The 13,361-nt window shown below is 38.7% G+C and overlaps 1 protein-coding gene across 2 annotated transcripts in view; it reads left to right on the top strand.

Annotated features, from left to right (window-relative positions):
- Nucleotides 1-12,168, top strand: part of CPLANE1 (ciliogenesis and planar polarity effector complex subunit 1) — a 60,367-nt gene extending 48,199 nt beyond the window's left edge. Inside the window, exons 45-55 of one of the 2 annotated variants that reach the window (XM_064735495.1) lie at nt 615-782; nt 1,729-1,842; nt 2,207-2,237; nt 3,463-3,591; nt 4,443-4,608; nt 6,271-6,332; nt 6,743-6,907; nt 8,650-8,762; nt 9,095-9,178; nt 10,467-10,636; nt 11,035-12,168. In XM_064735495.1, the coding sequence (XP_064591565.1) occupies nt 615-782; nt 1,729-1,842; nt 2,207-2,237; nt 3,463-3,591; nt 4,443-4,608; nt 6,271-6,332; nt 6,743-6,907; nt 8,650-8,762; nt 9,095-9,178; nt 10,467-10,636; nt 11,035-11,175 (1,343 nt within the window). In that variant the 3' untranslated portion in view covers nt 11,176-12,168. The remainder of the gene's footprint in view (nt 1-614; nt 783-1,728; nt 1,843-2,206; nt 2,238-3,462; nt 3,592-4,442; nt 4,609-6,270; nt 6,333-6,742; nt 6,908-8,649; nt 8,763-9,094; nt 9,179-10,466; nt 10,637-11,034) is intronic. The other variant, XM_064735496.1, reaches the window with a different exon arrangement.
- The last annotated feature ends 1,193 nt before the right edge of the window (nt 12,169-13,361 follow it).

Here is a 13,361-nt window from a genome sequence, read left to right as displayed (position 1 = left end):
TGTCCAGTTAACAGAAGGATAATAAATTTACCATGGAATGTGCATATTTAATAACTTTTAGTTACCGCAGACATTTACTGCAATCCCTAAAGGTGTTACTGAAATATAAATCAAAAATACCAGAGAAAGAAATAAAATGAAAGGTAGCCAGTCTTCCTGGTTTTATTAAAATCCTACATCAGCTTAACTGTTTACCAGAGCAGAGGTATTGAATGATTTATTGCTTATCTAACAAATAACTATGTAGTACCTACTTATAGCTACTGGGCTGTGCCAAGAACATTGTCTAATCCACTTATGGAGTTAATGCAAAGCCAAGTGGTGGAATCAAATCATGGCTATATCTGTGATCATACGTAAGGCGTTATTTAGGATGTCCTTTAGACTCATCCAGAGCAACTCCTGGTCCAGTAATTTTCTTTGTGTGTGCAGGACTGGTTCACAGAGCACAGCCCAGGAGGTGCACTTCTGTGGGGAGGCACAGCAGATCCAGGTCCAGGCTGGTGTAGGTGACAGATAAATTAAAATGCCACTAACCAAGATATACGATAGTTTCTGCATTTTGAGGATTTGCCATTGGTCTGCACTAAGTACAATTTTGGTTTTTTCCATAGAATCAGAAGATCATTTGATGGGCATGATTTTTGAAGATGTTATAGATGATCAAAAGGAGAGCTTAAACTTGAAATATCCTATGCCCAGCTCTGCTACAGTGGATGCACACTCTTCTGCTTCTTCAGCCTTGGCTTCTAAGTTTCCCAGTGGCCTGAAGTCACCTTCTGGTATAAACTTTATTGTATATTTTTCCTCTTTGCATCTTTTATAAATAAGTAAACCTTTTCTTCATGCTGTAGCATTTCCTCATGGCTGTTACACAGAATGTTACATAATGCGAATGAGCTCATTAAAGTCAGGCATGAGTCTTTCTAGATTGCATTATTCAGAGTGGCTTCATTGCTGTGTGATAATGAGTTTGTTACATGACATAACAGCTTCATTAAGTTTTGAAAACAGTTCAGTACTGAATCATACTTGCACTCAAATTCACTGTTATTGAAAGACAATAATCAGCATTGGGTCTGTTTCTGAAACCCATCACTGTGCTGATTTGTACTTATTTACCTAAGTGAGTATAAATGACTATGATATCACAGAACACTCAAAGCTTCCTCCAAAAGCTGTCTTGATCATCTTGTCATATACCTGTGTCTAGAGAGGTGATCTCTCTATTAAATCCAGCCTACACTGGCAAAATCAATGGGTTTATTTCTCTGTACAGTAACTACTGTCTGTGTCTTAAAAGATCACTTTATGAGGTCTAGTCATTTTGAAAACTGAGGGTAAATTGATTTTGGCAATTATGAAGACTACAGTAGCATTAAAAGGAGGACGAAAAATCATTGTGCAAGCAGCCTGTTGCCTGAGGTTAAAAATGCAGTTGTATTGTTTTCTCTGTGTATTGCCTGCATTTCTTGCAGTCAGGCTCCCAAAAGTGGTATGTGTGTTGTACATGTGAATGTGCATTTGATAGCCACATTTAGAGCAGTCTGTCTTAAAATGTATTAAAACATGGTTCCTGTGTCTGTATGCAGTACTAGTAGTGTGTACTACAGTACACATACACAGTTAAGTTTTGAAAAGAGCAATAGAGTTTTCTAAGTATAAACTTGTTATTTCCAAGCTAAGAAAACTATAGGTGATACTAAGTTACAACTATAATTTTTTGAGATGGAGAGATTAGTTTAGGTGAGGAAGCAGTGCTCTTCCTTCCAAGACAACCATACTGCTCTTCAGTTGCATCTTCCGAATTCCAAGCTTCTTCTGAGTACCTGGATTTCTCAAGTAAGTGCCAATCATTAATTTTCCAAGAAACACTGTATAATTAATTGGAACAGACTATTTCCAGTTAGTTGGTCTTGGCAGAAGACTGTGAACAGTGACAATATCTTCCAGCAAAACCACCTGCAAAAGCCAGGAGCTGTTAATTGATACTCTCTGGAGCCTCTGTGCTCACCTGGCAGTCAATGATGCGTTGTTTCACAGGCTTTTAAGCTTATGTACCATATTAATTTATTTTTAATATCAACTGTCAAATATCAATTGTTGACATATTTCTATATTTTATCCTACGGGCTGTTTAAGATACATATGATTAGTGTGTCTAAAAGTGCAGAGGTATTATTAACAAGGATTGTTTCTGTTTCAGGTTCTCACATATGCAGAGATCTATGTCCTGGGTATGTATTTTGAGACTGGTGTTATTGACAGTTTACCAAAAAGGTGACTGACAGGGTGGAATCATCACTTTCTAAAAATTGAATAATTTATTTTCAACCTGAATAAAATCCCTTTTGTTAGCTAATTTCAGACATTTACTCTGACTTTGGTGGTGCCTGTTAGATTTGCTTCACACAAAAGCTCTAGAAGCATTCAGAGTTCTTTACTAATTAAAGGTATTGGAGCTGTTAATGTAGATGGTGCTCTTGTCTGTGTGCATTTGTTATTTCTCCTATTTGTAAACCACTTTTTCAGCAAAATACATGCAGCTGCTGTGGGTAGCTTTCCATGAGGGCCAGCTATCACCAGAAGCTTCAGAAGGTTTTTAAAGTCTTACTGTGTGAAAAGTATAAAGCAACAGACGGATGATTGCAAAACTGGGAAGAGCCTATGCATAAAATAAAATAGTCTGACATATATATTTTCACTTTTAGCTACTGTTAGTCTTCTGTATCCAGTAGAAAAGATTAGCTGGTTTCCTTTCTTCCTGGTCATTCTGCTCCATTACCCATCTTTATTGCTTTGCTTGAAGCATAGCTGTAAACTGAATGGTTTATCCTATTTTTCTGGTGTTTTAAGTGGAACTAGTTGTAGTGACTGAAGTAGATTAGGAAGTGATTGTATAAGGTGGAGTATGGGTGTAAGGCAAAACTTTAGCAGACACTGATGGCTAGCAGTCCTAAATGATGAGATTTGTTCTTTACTGGGACCAACTGATTGAAAGAGAGGAAAGAATTTGAGAGAATATAGGTGAAGCTGTGCTCTCACTGACACTGATTCTTGCTCAGAAGGTCACTGAGATTTGGGTACCACTGAAACTGGTAGCACCTCATAACCTTATCTCCTCATGGACAGCAATACACACCCTGTGGTGCTCCTGCCTGCCAGGCTCAGCCTCCTGTGGGCCAGCCATGTTCACACACCACAGCAGAGCTCAAGCATTTCAGCTGGGGATTGTCCCTCTGTTGGGACAATCAGGTCTTGCTCCTTCTGTCCTCATCAAAGCTCACTCAAGTGTACTAACCCAGTGGAGATGTGGGGAAAGAATATTCAGTCCAAAGGCTCTATGTAAAACAACCTGGATATTGTTGTTTTAAGTATGAAAGAAAGGGGTTTAGCTTGTTGATTTTACAGGAATGTTCTACATTAATTTAGTAACAGGTGTTTTTCCTACCTAACATCAAGCTCTTTAGAAGATCTGCAAATTACTGGTCCAAGTGATGTTACTGATGTGGTGAATGATCGTGTGCTAGAAAGTGACACGTCTCTGCTGGAGCTGGGCTTTGCAAGAACACAGGCTAAGAAAACCTTTAGGTAATACCAGGGCTGGTTTTTGTTGTGTATTGCTTAAATCATTTTAACACTGGTTATTCCTGTGGTCCACACCCTGTAAACAATGGGAGCAAGTATGTGGTTTGGTGTTAATGGGACTGGTATTAGAGCTTGTAATTGCCACAAATCTACTGGCCGTTATTGTCAAATGTACTTATTGTTTTCTAGTATTCTGGTTTTGAAATTCTTTCCTTCTTATTTGCTTGTTCCTTCTTCTGCTAGGTATAGGCTGGAGCACTGTTTTTTTACAACTGGTTTTATAGAGGAGATTCAGTTCAGACCTTCAGGTCTTTTAAAGCAGTTCTGAAAGACAGAACAGATATTTCCTGCCAGTGGCACAGCAGCTTCAGAAACTTTGAGCCCCAGATTCCAGCTTGTCATGTTCCTCTCCCTTCTGGAGATTTCTACACCTTCCTGACTGTCAGTTATAAAATCAGCTGTGCTCTTTCCTGAGAGAAGTCATAATGACAGCTGTTTCCTACTGCAGTTTGTGATATCAATTGCTGACAAGACAAAAATATGCAGCTGTTGAAGTCACCAGTCTGCTGCATTAGTGACACAGTTCCCACCAGTTTAAGCTCTAGTTCTATTATCTGAATGTAGCTGACAAGTAAAAGAATAGTTTTAGGAAATGTCTTGGAAATTACTTGTTTACCAGGATTTTATTTAGTAAAAGTTTGCAAAAGAAAATTTCCCCTCTTGTTCATTACTTATGCTTCCAGCTGTGTCAGGATTTTAAAGGGTTTTCAATGTTTTTTGTTATATCATGTAGTTGCCATTGTTTGCAATTTACAGGATGTGCTAGATTATTTCCTGTTCACATCTGCCCTCAGGGTCCTTGATTCTGCTTCTGGGCATTCTCAAAGAACAGAAAAGGAAAGGAAAGAGATCCAAACATGGATGAAAAGAAAGCAAAAGGAAAGAATGAAAGAATACTTGAAGAAACTAGATGAACAAAGACAGAAAGAACATCATCCATTCAACCTGAGAAAGAGTGTGGTAAGAATAACAGGTGTATTGAAGAGTAACTGTTACTTATTATACAAGGGTTGATTATTCAGGTTAGATAATGTAAAGGCTGGGAGTGGTGGGGGGTTTTTTTCCTATTGTGATGTAGGGTTTCTACGTGTATGATTTTATTTTACTGGAAGCTGGTCACAGTTGTGTCAGGTAAGTAAATACACCAGCGTTCTCCCGAGGCTGCAGTGCTGACCACTGGCTGCAGGTGGCTGTTACAGAGTAATCCTCAACAGCGATGGATACAGCTGCAACTTTCACTGATGACAGATGAGTTTCCCAGGGAGCGATAGCTACAGCAGTTCTTAAGACATGTTTACACCTTGTTTCATCTTCCCACATGCCTCCCAGAGAATTTAAAAAGCAGCATTCATATGCCAGCATCCTTTGCAAACATGGCAGGATACTGAGGGTAGTTGTCACTGCCTTTACCCACACAGGCGTGCATGCAAAAATCATAAGGGATCAGCAGAGGTGCTAGAATATGCCATATATGTCATGTATCTTACAATATATTTTGTTGAAGGCTGATTTCAATGAACAGTCCACTCTCAGAATTTTTTTTTTTTTATATTTTAATTTTATTAGTAAAAAACACATTTATGGCCTGATCTGGAAATTTTTCTGTGCTGGAAATAATAGAAAACTTAGGAAAAACCATACAAAAGTGGTTCAGAAGACATTTTCCAATTGGTGTTTACTCTTAAAATATGCATTTGCCATCTGGATGCCTTCAGGACCTGAAAAGATCCTGCTGAGTTACAGGAAGCTCTGGGGTTACAGGAGATGAGACCTAACAACACCAAATGTATTCCTACACTTTCTACTTGTTGAATTCAGGATGTGCTGTAAATTCTTGCTGGCTAAAGCTCTACTTGTTTTAACTCCCAAGCAGCAGATATGTAACATACACAAGTTCCCTGTGACTAAATAGTTCAATTATATTCACTTTCAAAGAGTAGCAGATCTATGTGAAATAAAGTATTTCCCATAAAAGATTAAACAATTGAACTGTGGTGTTCTTCTGCACATGTGTGGAGAGAAGTGATTTAAGAAAAATGGGTCCTGCTTCTCTCCCTTTCATGTCAGCCCATTAATATACACTTGATGCTTTTACTATGGGCTTTTCTCCTGAAATCATTGGTGGAGGGATTTTCAGCTTTCAGTGGATGGTTTGGGTTTGGTCTGGATCCCAATTTAAAAAAAATTGGGCTTTTTTTTTAAATTGGAATTAAAGATTTCAAATTGTACTCTAGCCAACACAGGTCCAAGTGCAACCTTCTTCTGTTTTATATATCAGTTATTAGGAACACTACTGATTTTTAGGAAACTGGAGGTGAGGCCATTTGAAACTTTGAGCTTGACTGTGAGGACATCTCCTTAGGAATGTTAATATTTTAAGCATGTGAGGTATGGAAGATGGAGGATTTTAGTATGTTTTTTGAGAATGGAAAGTTATAGGGACAGTCTCACTTGAATTTCTTGGTTGGACCATATGCTTTCATATTTTCCTGGTTGGACCATATGCTTTCAGAGTTTCTTAAGCAGTAACTTTCAAGTCAAGTAAGTACATTTTGAGAGTGACAGACTGGAATGCAACCACGGTACATAATTAGTTAAAGATTTTTATACTTTCTTAAACAGCATCATTATCCTACTTCAAAGGATATTAGAGTCTTCCAGAAGAAGAAAGAAGAAAAAGACAAGTAAGTTGCTTTTAAAATCCTTATTTTTATATTAGTTTTCCAGTCCTGAGGAAGATGTAGAGATCATTTTAACTCTATTGCTTATGAAACTTCAGATATGAATGAAATTTAACCAAAAGTATGAATAATCCACATTTTCTTTACCATTTAGGGAAATTCTGAACATTTTTATCCTTTGACTGTATTTGTTGCTTTCCAAATATCATTGTTTTCTTTCCCCAGCATTAATTCTCTCAAACCCTTCGGTAAGAATTGTTCTAACTTTTTGCTAATGACCTCTTAAAAGGCTTAGTATATTTTCTGTGAAATCTTGTAAAAAACGTTCTTCATGTAGCCTTACAGGACTCCCATGTCAGCTGCAGTGAAGTGAGTCACTGCATGAGGTAACGTGTAATATTATTTCTCTGCAGAGCCCTGCTGTCTGAGCATCACAGAATCAGAGTATCAGATGCACTTTCTCTGATGAATGAAATGTTATCTGAAACAGTGGCATCACCAGCGAGCGATCACAGGGCCTTGTCCAGCACAAGATCAGCTCAAGCTTACAGAAGGAGGAAGGTGGCATCTAGTACAGGGTAACACTTTAAGCATTAAACCTGCTCTGTTCTACTGGTGTTTTTACTACCCTCCAAATTTTGTAGCAAGTTGAGACAGAAATAGCTTGAGAGAAAAGTCATATGCTGGTGGAATCAAAGATGCAATTTGTCTGGATCAGAGACTCTCAAGTCCCTGTTCCAGGCTTGTTAAAACCAGTACTGCATATCTTGGAGGGAGCCTTAAAAATGCCTTTTGGAGCACTGAATCAGCCAACTCAGGAGCTGGGGCTGTAAGCAGTGTTCTAACCCATACTCAAGATAGTGGAACCCTGGAAAAAGTTAAAGATAGAATCTAAAATGTTAGGCTTTGTGCTTTCCCAGATCAACTGCACCTGCATAAGCAGTATGATAAATTATATAATTGTTAGATGTGATGATTGTTTAGTAATTAAATGTAATTATGATATAACCATAAGAAGAATAGTGAAAAACTATGTTGGAAATTCAGAGAGGGGCTGAATTTATGTATACAATAGAACAATATAAGTTTAATAATTAACATGAAAGTTATGTAACGATAGAGTATAAAACATGATCATTTCGGATGTATGGTCGGAGTCAGATTTGGGTTGAATATACCCCGATTCCCAGAGCTCTTAATAAAAAGCACCGCATATAATCCCCCGTGATTATGTGTTTTTGAACGCTAACACTCACATCAATTCCTTTACAGTAAGGGTGGTTAAACACTGGAACAGGCTGCCCAGGGAGGTGGTGGAGTCACCATCCCTTGGAGGTGTGACTGGACATGGAAATCGGGGCCAGGGTCTGGTTGACAGGCTTGTAATCCCATCAAAGGTTGTACTTGATCTTGGAGGTCCTCTGAAGCCTTAGTGATTCCATGAGTGCCACTGGACTATAACCAGCAGTATAGACCTGAAGAGCATCTAACAGCAAGCAAGAAGCAAATAAAAATTCTACTGTGCAAACTCTAGACTTGTTCTCTTTCTTAATTTTTCATTACTTAGGATTTTACTTGTTCTTACTTTCACACTTTGCTTATTGCCTTTTGGAGAGATGAGGGTATCTGAGTGTTATGAACTGATTAATTTACTCAATTTGATGGCATTAATGCCACATGTCTGTATATCTAATACAGGTGTATATTGCATTGTAGTTTTTCTTCCTATTTATATAATTTTTTGCTTTCTATAGGAGAGATATGGAGAGAACTTTAGGAGAACTTTGTACTTAAAGGGTAATAGGGAGAACTTTGTACTTACAGGGTAATCCTGTAATTTAATATTTCTGCTTCTCTTTTTCACTACAGTAAAACTTCTCTTTTTGGTTACAGTTCCAGCATATAACATTAAAATGAATGTAGTCAGTGCTGTGCAGAGCCTGCTGGGTGTGGCCAAGGGAAGTTTAAGTGCATCAGCCAGCCAGAATCAGACATGCTAAGGAACAACATGCAGGGATCCACTTAGGAGTGGCAGGAGCTACCAATTAAAAGTTTTGTTGGACCTAAGGTGGCTCTCTGTAAAGCCAGTTTGATGTGTGTTCACTGTGATTGCGGCAGTTGTGATTCTGGTGAGGCTTACTGACACCACAAGCAGTGTGTGGTGCTGGTCCTCAGCTCGCTGGGCTGAATGTGATTCCTCTGGCTTTTATGTCTCTTCTGAATATGCCCTGTGAGGTCTGACCGGTGTGGAGGAAGGGTATGTGGTACACAGTATCAAGTATTTAATCTTTGTTGTGTTGGTATTTTTGTCTCGTTGCAGAGGGCATCTGAACAGTCCTGTTCTGGCAGAAAGGAGCAGACCTGCTGCCAAACCTGGCTTTGGTCAAAAAGTTCAACGTTTCACCCCACCTCTTGGTTTAACACAGTCCAGGGGTAAGATCAGAACTTTTTAAATGAAGGCACATACTGAAGAGGATCTTCAGGTGACTGCTGGATTTTTGGGAGGGATATCTGTGTAAAAAATCAGATCTATAAACCTGGATGTTTCCTGTCTTAAGGCTTTTGCAATTCTGCTGCTATTGTTTTGCTAAATGATGAGAGTTACCTTTTCTTATCACTTCTCTTTAAATCCAAGGTAGTTTTAAATTGCCACAGCAAGAGTACCATGTAATCCAGGCAGCAAATTTGTAGATAAAAATTTCTAACCATCTTTGAGTATATTTGATCAGCATTTAAAAAAGAAAATGCTTACTTTCTCTTTACAGGAAATGCCTGTATACTGCTTCAGAGAAGTACCTCCAGAAGAAGACTGAGAAATGCTACAAATGGTCCCGTTAAGCACAGACACTGTAAGTTACACAGAACAATGACATAATGCTACATAATACAGGGGGGGAATAGGATGCAGATACAGCATTAGTTTAGAAGAATAAAATTCATTATTTTTTCCCCACTTAAAAATCATTTTAATTAGAAACTTGTGAAATATTTTAACCACCTCTGTTTACCTTCTGAATAGTTTTTTGCCAGGTCACAGTTTCAAGATTACTGAAATAAGCGTGCTAGATTTTGGTGAACTGCTGAAACACATGTTATGAAATCATGAGGGACAGAATCTTTTATCTTTCAATTCAAACCCACAGAGAGAAAGTTAATTGCAGACCAAGACACAAGAATTCTGCCTCTCCCTTGCCCTTCTATGCTGCTGAATCTCTGAGCTCTTTATAATAGGAATTGTCTTTGTTATCCCTCTGTACAGTATCCATCTAATATATAATTTTGTCATAATTCCATGTTAACACAGAAAAATTTGACTAAGTTTAACAAAATAATCCCCTTTGGATTTTAGTGGTACTTTTCCCATGCCTGTCTTTGTAGGTCTGGATCCAAAAAAGATTGTTCCTAATCAAATTCTTTAACAGATACAGTACTTGTTAACAGCAGCAGAATTTCTGATCAAAGAATGAGAAGTGAATCAGTCTGAGACTTGGGAAATACTGTGGCCTGATTATATTCGGCCTTACACCAAAATTATACTATTGGCATAATTTGGACAGTCAAAGGTCAATGTATTTGACTTGCAGTATAGGAAATTGAGAGAAGTAATGATAAGCAGAAGGACACATTTCCTGAACTGCTTCTACTCATGTGGAAAATAATTTTTCTCCATTCCATATATTCACTTTTTAAACTCTATATTCAGGTTGATCTTCCTCTGATTTCCTGGCACCTTCTTGTATCTGTTTTTCCAGTGTATCACATCACTGCTAAGGGTTTCATCAAAGTTCCATGTCTTCTGAAGAGGCACAAATTCAGAATTTATTTAGTTTAGTCCTCTGCCAAATAAGGAAGCAATGTGCTTTTTGTGGGGGACAGCACCATCAGGATAGTCCTGTTCCACTTTGTGTTCTGCCCTGGGAGGGCAGTTCAGAGCAGGAGGCTGGAAGGAACCAGCAGCCTTTTCTCACCATAAACCCACATCAGTTCTAGGTAACAGATCTTGCTGTTTTCACAAGGATTTACACACAGCTTTAGTTCCTAGAACCTGAAGCTTCTATTCTTGAAGGAGTTTCAAGAGATTGGGATGAAAAGTGCAAGAAGTGTTACAGGGCTATGGTTGGCGTGTTTTCTCCTCAGCTGCTGAGTGCAGAGTCAGCGGAAGCTCAGCACAAAAACCTCCTCGAGTTGCCACTGCAGTTCAGACAGAGAGCGTGGATCCTGACACCGATCGAGACGTGGTGAGTCCTTGGACTGTGCCTGATGATATCCAAAGAATACTTCAAGATACTCATGACTCCATGTTCCAGGTAGAGTACCTACTTATTCTATAAACTATTTGATACTTCACTTTGTTTACTTCTGCTTTATTTAAAATGGGGTTCTCTATTCAAAATATGTGGGTGAGATAGATACAGAGAGGCACAAATTGTGGGGCTTCAGGAGAACCATGTTATTTATTTTTTTTTTAGAATTGCAGTCATTCTTGTGAGCCTTGAAATTGAGTGTTCTTTTTAACAACTGTAGAGTCACATTGCCTGCCAAGCAACAGACAGTAGTGGGAGGGCATTAACAGGAAAACAGATTGCATTTGTTGCCGAATAATCAGACACATCACTGGATTTGGACATGTTTTAAAAGAGTGGGATAATTTCTGCTGTCCATGAATGAAGCACAATGTTCAGTTCATCCTCTCTTGCCCCAACAGGCCTCTGCAGTGCACAGCATGAGCTTCTCTCCTCTGGGCAGCGTCAGCACTGACAGTGCTTCTGAAAGCACAGGCAGCATCCTCAGCAAGCTGGACTGGAATGCAGTTGAGGCTATGATAGCAGATGTGGAAGACAAGTGAATAGTTCAGAGCACTGTGCTCTTCCAAACAGTTGCTGGTGTTTGGGTTTTGATTTTTAAAATTAGTAATTGTTCTACTTAAAATGGATTGAGGCCTGCATTGGTTTCCTTCTTAAGCAGCATGGAAACTCTCACTGTTTCCAGCCTTCCTAAATGAAGCTGAATTCCTTAAAATGTAGTTTTCCTTCCATATGTCTTCAGGTCAAGAAGAGCTAAATATAGTTGTAAAGGCAGACCCACAGTCTTAAACTGGGTCTGGGTCAGCTGCTTTATATAGAAACATATATAAAACACACAAAATGTTCTTTTATTTTAAAAGCAGTGTACAACTGTTTTGTATTTAATATTTAACATACTATGAAGTTATTTTTATAACATAAGGGTTGTGATGAACTGGTTGAATAAAAGTGATTTTATTTGTTTCTGGTATAAGTGACTTACACATGTAGCACCATTAATTATTGCTGTGTACCACTAGAACCGTATGTGTAAATGTGCACTGCTGTCATATTTTAAATCCAGCCTGCAGTAGTTTTGAGAAATGTTTAGAAGAGTTTGAGTAATTGATAGAAAGAGGTACAAATAGTCAGAAATGAAAATGAAAAATAGACTTTTGCTAGGAAAGTCAGGCAGCAGAGTGAGACACAAAGGGCAAGTACTTACTGGGGTGAAAACAGTATCATTGTTCCTCCTGTTTAGAGCTCCTCCAGAAACCCCCAGGGGTTTGTAGAAAAATCTCCCCTGTGCTCAGTGACCATCAAGCAGTTGTGATGTCTTTTGCATCACCACAGATGCAGCTGTGGTGACTTTTTCCCAACAGCTGTAGTTTTTATTTTGTAGTGAAGCAAAACAAATTTTTCATGGAAGTCAAAAGTGTATTGATTTCCAGTGGTTAATTACTGTCACCCCAAACTGTAATAGTTAAAAACCCTAAAAATTTCATGTTTCCAAGTGAACGTGCATCTTGGCAAGCATCAAAAAATAAAGTTCAGAGGGAGACTGTTACAGGATTACACACATGCCAGGATAGAACTGACAGTTCCTGTAGGCTCAGGGGTCCAAACTGGCCATGATTTTTTTAGCAATCCTCAGAATCTGCATCAGCTTTTCTCACAGAGTTGACCAGAGTGCAAAACTCAGGATTGGGTTTGATCATCTTCAAGTGAAAGGGGCCAGTGCCTTTGAAGAGCCAGGCGAAGCATGAAACTGTGACTTTCCCCAAAGTGTAATATTGTGTTTCTTCAGAGTGGCAGCAAACAAATCATCAGGAAGCACCTTCTGTTCCTGGTGGAAAAAATGATTTAGCCAAGTGTGGAAATCTCATTACACCCACGGCCATCTGTGAGAAAGAAGAGAAAGCAGTCTGTCCATTTCATTTTAACAGTGGTAAAGGAAATGCTTTCTTGATGTGGCTCCAGATCCGCAACATCCAGATCCACACAACCAATCATTAACACAAGGGCGGGGAGGCTTCAAAGACCTCCCAGTCAGGATGTCAGCACTGAGTCGCACCCTGGGCAGGCAGAGCTGCTCCTGCAGTGAGCAGTGAGAAAAAGCACTGGGGACACGGGAGAAGAGCATCAAGAGTGACCTCCTAACCAAGCTCCTTCCATGGACTCAAATTGTTTTGCACTTTCTCTTCTACGATACCACCTTTTAGGGCTGAAGAGAAGGAAACTGTTTAGAAGGTCTTTTTCTGAGAGAAGCAGTCTTTTTAATTTAAAGAAATCTTGAAATAGACATTAAAAAACTCTTGAGAAGGTCTGCTGTCATAGAAGTTATGAGGATCAAGCAAATAAAAATCTATTATGTCTTTGCAACCTTTTATAAACAAATTTTCTCTAATATCCAAGTAAGGGTAGTCTAAATACAGCTGGACATGTATTTATTAATCCAAACTGGTTTACAGTTTAACTGCTTAGTTTTTCAGGGCTGAAGTTTCTCTTGCAAAGCTGAAAGAGAAGTTAATGCTTATGTTCAAATTTGAACAAAAGATTTTTCTCAAGCACCAAATTGCAGAACTTGAAACTTTGGAAAAGGAAGAAGTTGGTAAATTTTTTTCTTTATCCAGCCTGCCTCATTTCTGCCATTCCTTTGGGGTTTTTGGTTATTTCTTGGTGGTTTTGTGATCACAGCCTCTCACCTGGCAGTGACTCACTCACCACCTTCAACAGAAAAAATTTCTTC

Source organism: Zonotrichia leucophrys, chromosome Z, assembly GCF_028769735.1.
Source record: "Zonotrichia leucophrys gambelii isolate GWCS_2022_RI chromosome Z, RI_Zleu_2.0, whole genome shotgun sequence".
Lineage (NCBI taxonomy): Eukaryota > Metazoa > Chordata > Aves > Passeriformes > Passerellidae > Zonotrichia > Zonotrichia leucophrys.
The sequence above is the reverse complement of the archived record's forward strand: the minus strand, read 5'-3'. Positions and strand labels throughout refer to the sequence as shown.